At 39.5% G+C, this 16,215-nt stretch overlaps 1 protein-coding gene across 1 annotated transcript; it reads right to left on the reverse strand.

The window, feature by feature from the left end:
- Nucleotides 1-466: 466 nt before the first annotated feature.
- opn7a (opsin 7, group member a) lies at nucleotides 467-11,587 on the reverse strand. The gene is made up of 6 exons (XM_034703052.1): nucleotides 11,390-11,587; nucleotides 8,362-8,446; nucleotides 6,038-6,200; nucleotides 5,607-5,734; nucleotides 2,517-2,851; nucleotides 467-1,600 (listed from the first exon to the last, which is right to left on the reverse strand). Exons 2-6 carry the CDS (start codon nucleotides 8,444-8,446, stop codon nucleotides 962-964), a joined length of 1,350 nt encoding a protein of 449 aa, XP_034558943.1. The 5' UTR covers nucleotides 11,390-11,587; the 3' UTR covers nucleotides 467-961.
- Nucleotides 11,588-16,215: the final 4,628 nt, after the last annotated feature.

A 16,215-nucleotide genomic window follows, 5' to 3' on the forward strand; every position in this document is an offset into this window, starting at 1 on the left:
AAAGGCCTATGCACGTAGCTGATGCGCACCTCCTCAACAATGTAACAACACCTCCGATTGACACGGACTGCAAGCCCTGTGATTGGTCCGCTTGGCGGCATTGTATTTCCTGCATTTACAGCACTTCCGAAATCCCCGCACATTGGCCGTATATTTAATCTCCACCGACATATCCTCTCTACCCTTCCCTGTAATCATGTCTGTATGATATACAGCAACATGAATCAGCTGTATATTAACATAATATGCTCAGAATTGCTGTAGAAAAGTAAACAGAGATCGTAGCGGGGCTGGAAACAGACAACCCGGCTATCAGAGAGACCACACTGCCCTCAAGCGTTTCGGCAGAGTATTGCTGCGCGACACGGACACGTCGACGCAGAAGTATGTAGTGTTCATGTCTGCGTCACCCCCTGCTGCGTAGGGGCAACGCAGAAGTATAAACCAGCCTTAAGAGACATCACCATAAATTTCAGTCTTTTTTATGACAATCCAAAAACTCCTCACTGGAGCTTTAAAACTGCTCTGATTCAACTTGGCTAAGTTTAATACAGTAGCACTCATTCAAATGTTCCTGTGCTGTGCTGATAACTGCATATAATTGTTACCATAACTACATCATTTTTGATGCAGTCCAAGATGTTTTGTAGCACTTCTGGGATTATACTACTGTCAGAAGTTTACTGATATTAAACCAGAGCTCAAAACTGGGATATTAATATATTACAAACATTTAAGAGTCTGATTTAGAGTAGGTAACAAACAAAACACCCCTCATATTAGCTGACATGAAAGCTTTTCTGTCTCAGTAGCAAAAGTAAAGCACAGTGGGTGACCATAGAAAGAAATAAGTAACTTGACTGCTGCCCAGACGCTTTGTAAATGGTTCAACCTCATCTCTAAGAACTTAACCTGCAAAATAAGTCCTGATATATGCTGTAAACAGATGTGAAGAGAGCTCTCAGGGCCAAGCTATCTTTGCATGCCCTGGGACCATCTCTAGATTAATATGGAAGTTTTCCATTTCTGAAGTCCTTTTTGCACACATGCTGGCCAGCAGAGACTTCCTGTTGGACACATGTTGTGTCTTCTGCTGCTGTGTTTGGGGAGCTGGAGCGTCATGATCCTTAGATGAGTGTCTGCTGGCTGAAGGGTTAGTGACACCGCACATTTGAGGGTAGTGTCTAAAGCATTCAAAGGCATCCTTGCACTTTTCACAGCTGTGCTCCTCTAATGCTACTATAGGAGGTTGAGCAGAGGTGTTTGAAGAAGGGAATTGGTTAGTCTGTCTGTGGATTGTGTGAAGTCTGACCCTGATCTTTGGCTTGGAGCAGCACTTTGATGGCCTTTCATTGCAGAGGCAGCCCTTCACACAGCTCTGGCAAAGGGTGCCCAAGTCCCTGCACATGACCCTGCGGAAGTTTGGCCTCAGCATTAGGTAGATGATTGGGTTGTAGATGGTGGAGGACTTTGCAAACATGGCTGGCATGGCAAAAGCCAGAGGAGGGATGTTCTCAATGCGGCCAAAAGCAGCCCACATGGACACCACGGCATATGGACTCCACGCTGCGAAGAAGCCAATGCAGACTGCAACACTTAGCTGACAGGAAAGAAAGAAAAGAGTGTCACTGATATCAGGACAGAAAGTAGAGTACACACTTTTGTAAAACTGACCAGCTGTGTCTGTGGCTTTTCTATATTTTTGTTGTCCCAGTGAAAACACAGAAGGCAGTGTAGTTTAAAAAGGAACATTTTAAGGTATTTTTTAAGATACATACTAACACATATTCTGGATTATTTACAGTTTCAGAATGTGGAGTCAACCCGAAATAATCTTGTGTTTTGGAGTCTCTGCACATGGGGGTAGTATAAGCCAGGTGAAGATTTTCTACCTCAACAATAAAATCAGCAGGAACTCTTTAGTACTGAATTTAGTCTTTGATGTTTTTAGGGTATGATAAGAAAAGATACACACCAGGCTTATTATTTGAAAGTCTAAAAACGGATCTTCACAACCTGAAAAGTTAATTGACCATCACTAACACCAGTCACATGGTATACACAGTAAAACACCTTTTTATCAGCCCTTGGCTTGAGTCATCAGTTATTCCTGTGGAGAGCGGTGTATGATGATGACCATTTATCAGCATTGCAACCGTAGCTTTTCATCCATCACAATACAGCCAGAGCAAATTCTTGCTAACGAGGAGCTGCAGCACTGGAGGATCTATTGAGGTCACTGCCAGTTTCTGCAACAAATGGATGAAAGAGGAGCTCTCCAGAGGACTTGGCTTTCTGAGGAGGTGCTTTGATAATTTACCCCTGAGTCACAGCTTCCAACAGCCTGCCTCCCTCTCCACCAGCAACTTATTTCTCCATTTGCAAACTTCTTTCTTCATTATCATTTCAAGTTGTTCTAGAAAGGATTATTTTTATGACACGCTATTCTAAAGTTAAGCCAAATATCTCTGACATGGTGTAGGTAATCATTTATGTTTTACAGACTCCCCTCCTACCTTAACAATAATTGCCTGGATGCTGCTCATGTGCGTTTGCCTCGACTCATGCTGCTCCATATTCTTACGGGACGTGTGCACTGTGAGCAGAATACCCGTGTAGGATGCTACAATAACACAGCATGGGAGGATGTAGCAGAAGACGAACAGCGCCACGGTGAATGAGCGCGCTGTGGTGTGCTGATTGGAGAGGCGCCAGTCAATGCAGCAGGCAGTGCCATAGGGCTCTGGTCCGTATTTCCCCCAGTGGGCCAGCGGGGAGCAGGCGAACAGCAGGGCGTAGATCCAAGCACAGGCAATGAGCAAACAGCCGTGAACTGAGTTAAACCTGTTCCCTGTGAAAACAGATCATCATTCATTTGAATTATTTGGGTAGTTGAATGGAACAATTTTTAGTCACTGAGTTCTTAAAGAGAGAACATTTTATACTAGATGATGTCTCTTTATAGGACCTCTATGGTGGTTTAAAACGGTACACACATGACCCAAATTTACATATCGAAAACAAGACTCAAACAAACGCAAACACAAAAGGTGCAGAAGAATAGAATATGTGCTCCTGAGATCTTAAATTAAAGTTTGTGCAAAACATGTTAAAAACTCATTAAATGCAAAGTCAAAAGCACTTCAGCAAAAGAAGAAGTCTTCAGATCCAACACCCCAAAGTGATGCAGGCCTGTAGAGGGCACTAAATTCAAATTTGGTGAAACAACTATTATGGAGAGATTAATTTGTATAGTAGATTTTGGCTATAGGAAAGAAAATATATTGAGGCCATAGGGGGAAGAGATTGCAAGGCCTGGACAAACACATCATCCAACCTCCTCCTCCCTTCTCCCTCCTATAAATATACATTGAACAAAAATATGAACGCTTGTTTTTGCTCCCATTTTTCATGGGCTGAACTCAAAGATCTAAGACTTTTTCTATGTGCACGAAAGGCCTATTTCTCTCAAATATTGTTTGCAAATTTGTCCAAATCTGGGTTAGTTCTCCTTTGCAGAGATAATCCATCCACCTCACAGATCTGGCATATCAAGATGCTTTTTGGGCAGCATGATTATTGGTGCCTTAGGCTGGCCACAATTAAAGGCCACTCTAAAATGTTCAGTTTTATCACACAGCACAATGCCACAGATGTCGCAAGTTTTGAGGGTGTGTGCAATTGGCATGTTGACTGCAGGAATGTCCATCAGAGCTGTTGCCTGTGAATTGAATGTTCTTTTTTCTACCATAAGCCGTCTCCAAAGGCATTTCAGAGAATTTGGCAGATCATCCAACCAGCCTCACATCCGCAGACCTCGTGTAACCACACCAGCCCCGGACCTCCACATCCAGCATCTTCACCTCCAAGATCTTCTGAGACCAGCCACCCAGACAGCTCGGTTTGCATAACCAAAGAATTTCAGCGCAAACTGTCAGAAACCGTTTCAGGGAAGCTCATCTGCATGCTCATCGGGGCCATTGAAGAGGAGTGGACCAACATTCCACAGGCCACAATCAACAACCTGATCAACTCTATGCCAAGGAGATGTGTTGCACTGCGTGAGGCAAATGGTGGTCACACCAGATACTGACTGGTTTTCTGACCCCCCCAAATACTGTAAAATTGCACATTTTAGAGTGGCCTTTTATTGTGGCCAGCCTAAGGCACACCTGTGCAACAATCATGCTGTCTAAACAGCATCTTGATATTCCAGACCTGTAAAGTGGATGGATTATCTTGGCAAAGGAGAAGTGCTCACTAACACAGATTAAGACAAATTTGCAAACAATATTTGAGAGGAATAGGCCTTTTGTGTACATAGAGAAACTCTTAGATCTTTGAGTTCAGCTCATGAGAAATGGAGCAAAAACAAAAGTGTTGCGTTTATATTCTTAGATAGATAGATAGATAGATAGATAGATAGATAGATAGATAGATAGATAGATAGATAGATAGATAGATAGATAGATAGATAGATAGATAGATAGATAGATAGATAGATAGATAGATAGATAGATAGATAGATAGATAGATAGATCGATCCTCTGTTCTCCTGTATAAGAAACAGAATTGCCAGTCTGTACAGGGCTGACTTACAAAGAAACACAAATACAGTAAACACCCACAGCACTTGTGCCTGAAAGACATCCATACAGTACACATCTAACCACATATCCTATATAAACCCACATATTCAGCATATACACACAGGCCTTTGGAGGCGGGCACTAACTGCTGACTAACATCTCTCTCACTCCTTTTCTGAGCCCACTATGTCTCTATCATCTGTGTTGTCAGATTTTAGGTCTCAGCAGCTGCTAATTCTAGCTTCTATAAAGTGAGGCTTTCACTCTTTTGTCAAACTTGTACAGCCTTTCTACCAAATCCTTCATTCCCTCTGCAATAACCACACTAGAATCCAGAGTAGACTCTACATGTTTTTATCAGTTGTTGTTTTTAGCTGTCCCTTTTTAAGGTGCCTGTTTTTGAATGTGAATGTGTATTTTTTTTTTTTTTTAGCCTTGTCAAAGAACAATTTCAGTGAGTGAATTTGCATTATTTATGAATTTGCAGCTCACTTCTCTGCAGCAACAACTGCAGAGTGTTTGCCCTTGTTAGGCAAGGTTCAAGGTTTTTCATCAGATGGAAAAGAGGTGTCTCAATGTGAAAACAAAAGTTGTATAAGACAGAAAATTGAGCTTCTTTTTTACAAATTGCCTCACAAATCCTTTCAGTGGTCAGTTTGGAATCTATGATTTTCCAACAACAGGATTTGGCTTAAATATAATTCAGATACATTTTGTGATTTATCGAGAGAGCTTTGTTCAAAAACCTCTGTGACACTGCCTGGGAAAACCGGGATGCTTGAGTTCAAATAAAGGGCTTGTTATCACTGCATTAACCAACTTCACAAGTAGTGCGTATTGAGTGTGGCCCTTGAACTTGTCAGCCATCAAAGAAGGGCTAATGTGCAGTACTTTGTGGAGGGATTATCATTGCATTTCCTTCCACAGAAAAATCAAAAAATCAATCAGCCACTTAGGGATGTGATGGTTAATCCTTTGTCATTTCATCGGGCATAAATAGTTTATTTGAAGACTTACCATAGAGCGGATAGCAAACTTTCACAAAGCACACCACGCTCAGTAAGGTTAGTGTGGTCAGACTGCAGATGCCAAACAACATGCCACAAAAAGCGTAAATGGAGCACACCGTTTTTCCATACAGCCACCTGCGTAGGAGGAGAAGGGGGTGTGAGAAAGTGAGAGAAGACAGTGCAAAGCAGACAGAGAGGAAAGATCAATGAGTGAGAAGGTGAGACAGGGGAAAGAGGAGAACTGCATAAGAATTAGACTATCTGTGAACTCACAAGCAATCCTGCCAACCAACTATGTTGTTAGATCAAACATGAAAGGGAGTCTGATTTAAAAGCAATACCTACAAGCAATCTTCTCAAAAGCATATCTGTTTTACATCAGTTTTCCATTCCCTTAACCACTTTGTCTTTGTCTACAGTGAGTGCAAAGTGTAATACCGGTGATAGAAGCTTGAAGTTATTGCCATGGGATACAGGGACAGAGTCAGGCCCAAGTCACTAACAGCAAGGTTGATGATGAAGTACTCTGCAGGTTTCAGGAGGTGCTTTTTCTTGTAGGAGACATATAGTAGTGTGCTGTTTCCAAACAGCGAACACACACCTGAAAGAAAAAGAGACCAAAATGTGAAATTCATTGATTTGCTTTTTTTTTCTCCAAAGAATTAGATGAAAAGAGTCCTCCAACATCTGTATGGTAGTCATAAGGGTATAACCATTAGCCAGTCAGGCTAGCTAGACTTGCTTTCCTAAATTGTCAGTTTTACTATAAATGACTGAAATGGGGTCTATCATGTTGATTTGAAAAGATCATCAGGCATTGTTATGTAGATTTAGTTTAAGTTTGTCCTCTAACCTGCATTGAGGTACCACCTTTTTCCACTCTCCATGGTTTAGGCTAACATAAGCTGAGCTAACAAGCTGTAGTCTTACATTTGTATCAGTCTTCTAGGGCAGCGTATTCAATCTTGTAGCATTATCCTTCACTGACAGTAAAGATAGAAAACTCCTTTACAGGTTCATGTTTGAACTATAAACTGTAGAAAACATGGATGTAGTCTTAGTGACATTAGATTAGATTAGAACTTTGTCCGCAATGTGGGAAATTGCCTTCGGCTTCACACAGACAAACAGACAATACAACAATTTGATTCTGAATGTAAGGCTGTTTTTGAAACCGCCTACTATACTAGCAGTGCGTACTGATTTGGCCAAAATTCAGTATGTAGTAAGTAGTATGTGAAAAAGAGAAAAATCTGCAGTATGCCTAAACTTCCAGGATGTCGTAATGATTCAGGAAAGTGTCTCAGTATGCATCAGACCAGTCTCCCTTGCGTACTGTTTCCCACAATGCAAAGCGCTAACGTTACGCTTTTTATTTTTTCTTCTTTTTTGACAGGGGAACTCAGTTTTTAGGTGCTGTGAAAATTATTAAAGTCCGTATAAACCACTTCTTAACTTTTTAAATCCTAAGTGATGCTAAAGAAGCACTTTCGCTATCAGCTTGGCAGTTGTTTACTGCCTCTTTCCGAAACTGAAAATCCAGTGACGCCTGACCCAGCATACTGCAAAAACTGATCCAACAGAACATTCATACTACATACATACTACCTTCAAATGCAGTATGTAGTACATACTGCAGACTACATTTCTAGGTAGTATGTAGCAGGCGGTATCAAAAACAGCCTTCGTTTTGAAGCCCAACTTCGGCAGTTCACTAATTATGCAAAACTTGTAGGCCAAATCCATTTTTGCACCAGGCTACAGACATGTTTGCTTCTGCTGAAAGGATGGGCATTTTAAGATGTTCAAGTTAAAGCTCCTGTGAGGAACTTTTGTATTGTGTTCCTTCTGGTGCTCCCTGTGGATGAAGAGATACCTTAAGTGTTCTTATTTTCTCCTGTCCTATGTAAGTAGTTTTTTCTGACTAACAATCTCATCTTGCTGTCTCCTAACAATTCATTGTATTATTGTAAGTAATTGTAAGTGTGCCGTTAGAAGCCTCATCTAACACTTACTCTGTGATGGTGGTTACAGGCATTAAAATAATCACATGGAAATAATCAATCACTGAACTGATAACATTTCTATGCTTTTGTGGGTAATGAAAAGGCACCTGCATTCATTTCAGTTTGTTTTGTAACCACCTGAAAACTCCTCACAGGAGCTTTAAGTGTGAAACAGGGTCAGCTCTGCAAGTCATGAACAAGTTGAATAACGGCCATTTTTCTTTAAATTTAAAGATGAATAAAATATAATTTGTGAATGTAATGTGGGCAAGATCAAAGATTGAGATGAAAGGTAATCTGGCTATTATTCTACCAGTATTATATTTTTTTTCAGTGCATGACCAGCCTTCAAGACTTTCTGATCATAGGCCCCTTATGTTGTTGCATGACCAGCTGCAACACTAGACCCTCGCTGGGTCTGTACATTGATTTGCACATCTCTGATGAAAGATTGTCTTCTGCAGGTATAGATTTATACATGAAGAGAAAATATCGGCTGACATGAAAGCAGTACAAACGCACAGTAGATAATATACAGATGGAATTCGGATATTACTTAGTATTACAGTCAGAAATACAAACGTGTTCCAAAGGGTTCAAAGTGTGCCGTCTCGCTTCATGCTGTTACTCATTTCAACCTGAGCAGAATAAGTATGAAACTAATAATTCACAGCATCATTAGTGTTGTTAACTCTCTATCATCTGTTGAGGGAAAAAATTGACAGAACTGGTTTGAATTTATGAAAATCAACTCACCAAAAATGGAGTAGACCACTGCCACTGTGATATCAAAAGGTACAGGTATGTTGGAGCGGAATGCAACGTCTTCTAACAGCGACATCTTAAAAGAGATCAAGACATCCATAAGCATTGTTAGAGGTTGGTTCAACAATGTCTTACCTTTTATTGTGCAGACAGACAGTCATAAGTACATGACACTAAAAATATTTTGCTGCAAAGCAACAAAAAGTGGATTGAGTTTTGTGTATGCAGTTATAAGAAGAGATCTTAAGTTGCTGATAATTCAACTTTGCTCATATGCGCAAAGCTTCTTTGTGTCACTGGATGTTTACGATACCAGTGTTGAGGTACTGTGTTGATGGTCTGAGGGTTTTTCTTTAGCATGTTAGACAAAACAATTAGCATGAAAAATATGAGGAAAATTCAATTTGTGTAATTCTGCCTTGCAGCTGTGACATATCTGACTCACTTCTTTAAATGCTTGTCTCAAACGTGGTCATATTCATTTTCAATACGAATGTGAACACAGACACAAACACGTAAACATGTCTTTGGGTTTTCAATCTGATCCCTGCTGTCACATTTTCCATTCCCATGTTTCCTTTCTGCTTCAGCTGCTGACTGACAGACATAGATCAATGGATGACATAAGGGTGAGCTAACAAGTAGTTTAATTATAGCCAAACACCTCTTCACATCCTAACGTGCTCTTCATCAGGTTTGCCGCATTACTGGATTTTCAGACACCTGTAGTTGATGGGTATTTAAAATTAAGCTCACTGCAACAGATTTGACCTGATCAATGATAAAATAAGCTGAAAAAAAAAATGTAACAAAGAAGGCTGCACTTATAGTGTATCAGCTGTCCATATTTAAATGTACGGCTTTACATTCAGCTCTTTATCAGGAAGTTTAGAAACTATGTATTGAAGGACTTTTGTATTTAGTTTATAAAACACTTTATTACTCTTGAAGCTTGTATCAATTCTCACAACTCAAAAATAAATTAATTCAGACCCTTCTTTAATTCATGCTGCCTGATCTAAGCATTTGAATTGAAACAAATGACTATATTAGTGTAACAATTAACTATATTCAACCAAATCACAAGCTGAACTCATTGCTCAGTTGTTTCTGTAAAAACAAGATGTGAATATTTTTGTCTATTCTACTTTCTATCATAATGTATACATTGAATGTTTGGATGTACACATATTCCTGTCTCCACTTGTTGACTCCCACCTGTTGCTGTCTTTAATGTCAGTCTGCACTCTCCTCCGAATAAAAACAAGTGCAGCTGCTAACACTGTTTAAGGCAGTGACGTGATGGAGAAACTCTGGAACACACAATGGTATCATGATATTTTTACAATTAATGAAGTTAAGGTGTTAACTTAGATTCGGGAGCAGGACCACGCCTAAATCACACCCTCAATCACCTGACAAGCCTTCTTAAACGTAGCCAGCCTACTCCAACTGCTTGTCCGTGATTCTTCAACCCACCCTCCCTCACCTTACTCTACTGCACTTAACCTATTTCCTTGTCCTCTCCTACTCAACTCGTGCTCGCTCCTTCTATGCCCTGTCTACTTCCAGGTACAACCTGGGTCAAGATCAGCTCCGGCAGGATAACGCTGAGACGGAACCCCCATCCTGAGTCTCCTTCTGCTGGGCACACCACGCACAACTAATTCATTAAATGTTCAACTTATATCCTTGTGTGGCGTGGTCCTTGCTAGTGAATGCTTACATATTAACAAATGAAAATACAGTTGTGCTCATAAGTTTATACCCTGACAGAATTTGTGATTTTTGGCCATTTTCAGAGAATATGAATGTTAAGAGAAAAACTTTTTTTTCACTCATGGTTAGTGGTTGGGTGAAGCAATTTATTGTCCAACAACTGTGTTTACTCTTTTTAAATCATAATGACAACAGAAACTGCCCCAAATGGCCCTGATCAAAAGTTTACGTACCCTGGTGATTTTGGCCTGATAACATGCACACAATTTGACACAAACGGGTTTGAATGGCTATTAAAGGGAACCATCCTCACCTATGATCTGTTTGCTTGTAATCAGTGTGTGTGTATAAAAGGTCAGTGAGTTTCTGGGCTCCTGACGGACCCTTGCATTTTTCATCCAGTGCTGCACTGACTTTCTGGATTCTGAGTCATTGGGAAAGCAAAAGAGTTGTCAAAGGATCTGCGGGAAAAGGTAATTGAACTATATAAAACAGGAAAAGGGTATAAAAAGATGCCAATCAGCAGTGTTCAAACTCTAATTAAGAAGTGGAAAATTAGGGATTCTGTTGAAACCAAACCACGGTCAGGTAGACCATCAAAAATTTCAGCCACAACTGCCAAGAATATTGTTCGGGATGCAAAGAAAAAAAAAAAAAACTTTCAAGATGCACAGTAAGGAGGCACTTGAAGAAAAATGGGCTGCATGGTCGAGTCGCCAGATGAAAGCCATTACTACGCAAATAACAACACAGTTGTTTGATAATAAATTGCTTCACCCAACCACTAACCATGAGTGAAAGAAAAGTATTCGTGTTATCTTTCATATTCTCTGAAAAATGGCCAAGAAATCCTAAATTCTGCCAGGGTATGTAAACTTATGAGCACAACTATAATTGAATGGAACAATTTTGAATATAATATACAAAATAAAAAAGTGATGTGGGCGTGTTAGCTGTCAGCTCTCCGGACCAGCCCCCTTTATTATAGAGTGACATAGATATTTAAAATTAATTCAGAGTATTGTTTTTTTTTTGTAGAAACTACTTTGCTACTACTCTATCACTCTCTGTATCAGTCGCCATCATGGGTCCAAAATTCTTACTCTAAAAAAATATTTTGAACAAAAATGACACATTGTGCAGTTACTAAAACAATAACACCCGACGACATAACAATTACAGTCACAAAAGTAGAATAGACTACAACAATGAGGATGACAAATAAACAGACCACCTGTCACATCACTACAGATGTTTTCCCAGATGTTATGGTTCGTAATGACAAATATAATAGCCTTACCTCGGAGAATGAGTGTTGAATTACTTAAATCCGCGTCTTCTCCTAAAATTGGAGTCTCGGCAAACTTCCAGAATGACTTTGAAACCTCTCCAGCACTGACGGTGTTTGAACAGGATACTGTTACAGAGATGTTAACTCCGTTGTCAGAGCCAGACTGGACACAGGAGCTCTACAAAGCTGTGTGGACTGGAGAACACGAGGCTCCACTGTGATGAGCTGAAGAACATCTGGTCACTTAATGACGTCAATTAAACCCGTCTTTATAAACGCACGTTCACATATATTCACTTGGGTTTTTGTCGTAAAGTATTGTATTGGATGTAGCCTGGTGATGGTGCAAGCATAATGTCTGTAATATTAACCTGTCCTCATGCTTGACAGCACATCTACATTTTTCCCACTTTTGAATGAAGAGAGGGGATTATTGGTTTTGGAGTGCGCATGTAAGTGCTGCTTAAAGCGCCACATTGTTAGAAAATTCATTTATATGTATGAGCGCAAACGCCCTTCCGACCCCACCACATTGAAAATGGTCTTGGTTCTAATATAAACCGATTTCTTTAGTAATTGTTTCCATGGTTTTATTTGAATTATACACAAAGAAATAGTAGATTATACATTTTATGACTCTTGTCAAAGCATACAGTGTATCATGTTTCATATCATAGAATATGAAACCTATAAGGGAGTTGTGTATTTCTTTAAAAAAAATAAAAGTAGCCTACTTAAGTTTTTTTTTCTGCAGACCAAAATATCAGAAGCCACCATTTGGTCACTATGCAGATTCAATTAATTCATGCTATAAGAGTGGACTGTGGATGATTTGCCAGCAGCTGCTGATGGTACACCTAGTCATGTGTGGAGAAAAGTAGGAAGAAGAGGACCCAAAAATGCAGATTAAAAAATAAAGAATTTAATAACAAAACTTACTTTATAACAAAAACAGAACAACAGCTTGAACACAGAAACACAAGGACACAGGCACATGCAGCTGGGTAGACATACAATGATCTGACAAGAGACAGGGGAAACAGAAAGTACAAAAAGAGACATGGATCACAAAACACACAAGGGACACAAAGCATAATTGATACTGAATAAACACAGGAGAAACCAAGGCATGAAACACATGGAAAAACTGAACTAAACATCGACTCATGACATCTAGCCTATTTCTTAGCTAATGTAAAAATCTAATCCAAAGTGTTTTAAATAAGGGGAAACAGAAAAATAAGAAAATCAATCTACACCTTTAAGAGAATGTCAGATGTAATTGTGAAGACATTCTTCCCACTTTAATTGTAGCTAGTAAAGGATTACCATAAAGCCATATCATGATGTTGATGCCCCCCTTATTTCCCACAGATTTTCATGAAGTACCATTACCATAGATTAAGGAGTTATTCACCTGTTTGACAATATTACAGTATATAGAATACCCATTAAAAGCACCCTCCTGCCTTCTTGTTGCATTAACATGGCAGGTTATGAGGTTTTGAGAAGCAGAATGAATAGGCGTGCACAGTGACCCTCTTCAGTGAAAGCACATGGGGTGATGCAGTTAACTCCAGCGATAAAAACAACACAAATCGGGCCTTGCTAGCAGCCAGCTCTGGCGACATGCATCCACTTTCACAATGAATGACACTTGCAATTGAAACATCCACATGTTGAGTTTTATAAAAGTATGTTACTACCCGGCTTTCTTACTGATGTTCTGGGGTGTAAGAGACTTGATTCTGATTGGTCAAAACCCTCTGACAACCCCTTGACAATGGTTATAAACTTTCACTAACATGAGCAACACCAGACAGCTTTTTTGAGCCCATCATCACCTTCAGAAAAATAGATTGTTTCTGTGCTCGGGATAACATCCACTGCCATCCTCTGAACAAGATCTTACAAAGTTAAACCCATCAACTAAGTCAATATTTTGTTGTTCTGGAGCACAAGACGCACACAACACAAATGTGAATGGTCAAATACCTGTAACCGTCACAGATCAGGCTCCAATTTTTTTTTTTAAAGAATATTTTTATTAACAATAAAGCATCACATCTTCATCTTAATCACATATTACATAGATTTTACATTTCCCCACACAAAATGAACACATCCATCCTTCAAAAACCTCCCACCCCATCAACACATTCATACAGACTTGTATACAAGGCACAGCACAGTCTTAAATCACTTACTATAGATGACTTATCACCATGGCAAATCAAACACACAGTAAACATAGATATACACAGTGAGTAAATCAATACAGACATAAGAGCCTCTCCTTATCTTTCAACTATCACTCCTTGGTCTAGAAAGCACCCTCCAGAATACATTACATAATCTTCGCCCCATATAATCAGGAGTCCATCTATGATGAAATATTCAAATTTTCCCTTTGGACCAATATGTCAAATACTCCATGGGAAGCAGTTTAAATATAACCTTGTGCCAGTCTGAGAGGGTTGGTGGTTTTTGTGAAATCCACTTAAGTAATACATTTTTCCGTGCAGCATAGGTTAACACATTCAGCGTTTTTTGATTATGAGTGTCCTTGATTCGTGGATGTGGCATCCCTAACAGAAGGTATACTGGGTCCATTCTCAAATCCTTGTTAAAAACCACATTCAGCTTTGAAACAATTTCCCCCTAAAAATCCTGTTTCTGCACACACGACCACACAGTATGTATAAAGCTACCGATCTCTGTGCTTCACTTAGTACACATAGCTGTCTTCTGAGGGTCCATTCTATTTCTAAGTTGAGGCGATATCTGAAGGCGATGTAGCAGCATGAATTGTAATTATTTTGCTCTGTTACATATTCATATATTATTAGCATGCTCCCATATACCTATCCCAGTGGCCTCATCAATTTCAACCCCAAGATCCTGAGCCCATGTTTGCAGAACTACATCATTTACTTTACTGGATTCATAAAGGGCCTTATAGCAACGTCCTGTTATAAACCTATTGCTGCACATTTTAAACAGTAATTCCTCAATTGGCGACATTTCTAGCCTGAATTTAGACCCAGTATGGTCGTGCAAAAAGCTTCTTACTTGCAGGAACCTAAAAAAATGTGTTTGAGGCGGTCCATATTTCAGTCTTAATTGATCAAAAGACGTGATTTTGTCCCTGTCAAATAAATCCTTATTCCTGCATTTTCCCATAAAGAAAAGCCGTCGTCTGACATTCCTGGTGGAAAGTTTATATTCTTCGTTATTGGAGTTATTGCTGACAAAATGCCTACTCTGTTTTCCCATTTTCTAATTAAGTCCCACACTTTAAGTGTAGATTTAACAATAACATTGTTGTCTATAACCTCTAATGGTTTTTTATTCAGGACAAATGGGAGACTGGCTAGTGTCACTGGTTTTCCCATATTAAAAGCTTCAATATCTAGCCAAACAGATTCTGTATCGTTTTGTATCCAATCGACCAGATAGCGAAATTGAGAGGAAAGTTGATATAGTTTGATGTTCGGGACTGCCATCCCTCCCCGGTCTACTGGCAATTGGAGCTTGGTAAACTTAAGTTGTGGTTTCTTATGGTTCCAAATGAAAGTCCTAAACCAACTATTTATTGTCTTAGTAGTGTTACTGTTTAACAGGATTGGAATCATTTGGAATTGGTAGAGCAGCCTGGTCAAGATATTCATCTTGATCAGAGCTATCCTACCCAGCATTGACAGTGGAAGAGATACCCATCTTTCTAGGTCATCATGAATGCCTTTTAGGAGAGGTTGAAAATTGGCTTTATACATTTTTTGAAATATCGGGTTGATAAATATACCAAGATAAACAAAACCTTGTGTTGCCCTTTGGAACGGGGATACTCCAGGAGAGAGAGTGTAATGCACTTGCCCCAACGGCATTACATCTGACTTACTGAAATTTATTTTATATCCAGAAAAATCACTAAATTGTTTAATGATACTCAAGGTTGAAGTGATAGATACTTCTGGCTGGGTAAAAAATAACAATATATCGTCTGCATACAATGAGATCTTCTGTTGTTTGTGGTTAATACATATGCCATGAATATCCGGGTGGGTTCTGGATAGCCTCGGCTAGCGGCTGTATCGCAATCGCGAACAGCAAAGGCGAAAGGGGGCAGCCTTGCCTTGTGCCTCTTCCCAGAGAAAAATACGGAGAGCATTTATTGTTCGTAGTAACAGAGCCTAATGGACTGTGGCAGTTATATCCAGTCAATAAAATGTTTGCCTTAAGCAAATTCTTTAAGTGTGAAAAACAAACAATTCCACTCTTTGCGGTCAAATGCTTTCTCAGCATCCAATGAAACCACTAGACCCTTAAGATTGTTATTCTGACACAAGTGAATAATGTTGAGCAGCCTTCTAACATTATTACAGGAATTCCTCCCAGCAATCAATCCTGTTTGATCATAGCTAATAATATGTGGGAGGATTTTCTCCAACCAATATTTTAGATAAAAGCTTGACATCTACATTTAACAGGTTGATAGGTTGATAGGAAGAACATTCCTCCTCTGGTCTACCATTCTTCAGAATCAGGCAAATGTTTGCTTCCTTGAGTGTTCTTGGAAAATAGCCTGTCTTCAAAGAATGATTAAACATGTTCAGGAGTGGTTTTACTAACAAAGGTCTAAATCTTTTGAAGAATTCAGCACTGAGTCCATCAGGGCCTGGTGCCTTTCCTGATTGCAACATGCCTATAGCTTCAGATATTTCCTCCAATGTTCAGGCTCCATTTTTTGCACTTTTTTTTTCTCCAAACCAGCATGAAACTCTGAAAGCTTTAATCTCTGAAGACCTTCCAGTACTGAATTTTAAAATTATTTT

Source organism: Notolabrus celidotus, chromosome 15, assembly GCF_009762535.1.
Source record: "Notolabrus celidotus isolate fNotCel1 chromosome 15, fNotCel1.pri, whole genome shotgun sequence".
Classification (NCBI taxonomy): Eukaryota; Metazoa; Chordata; class Actinopteri; order Labriformes; family Labridae; genus Notolabrus; species Notolabrus celidotus.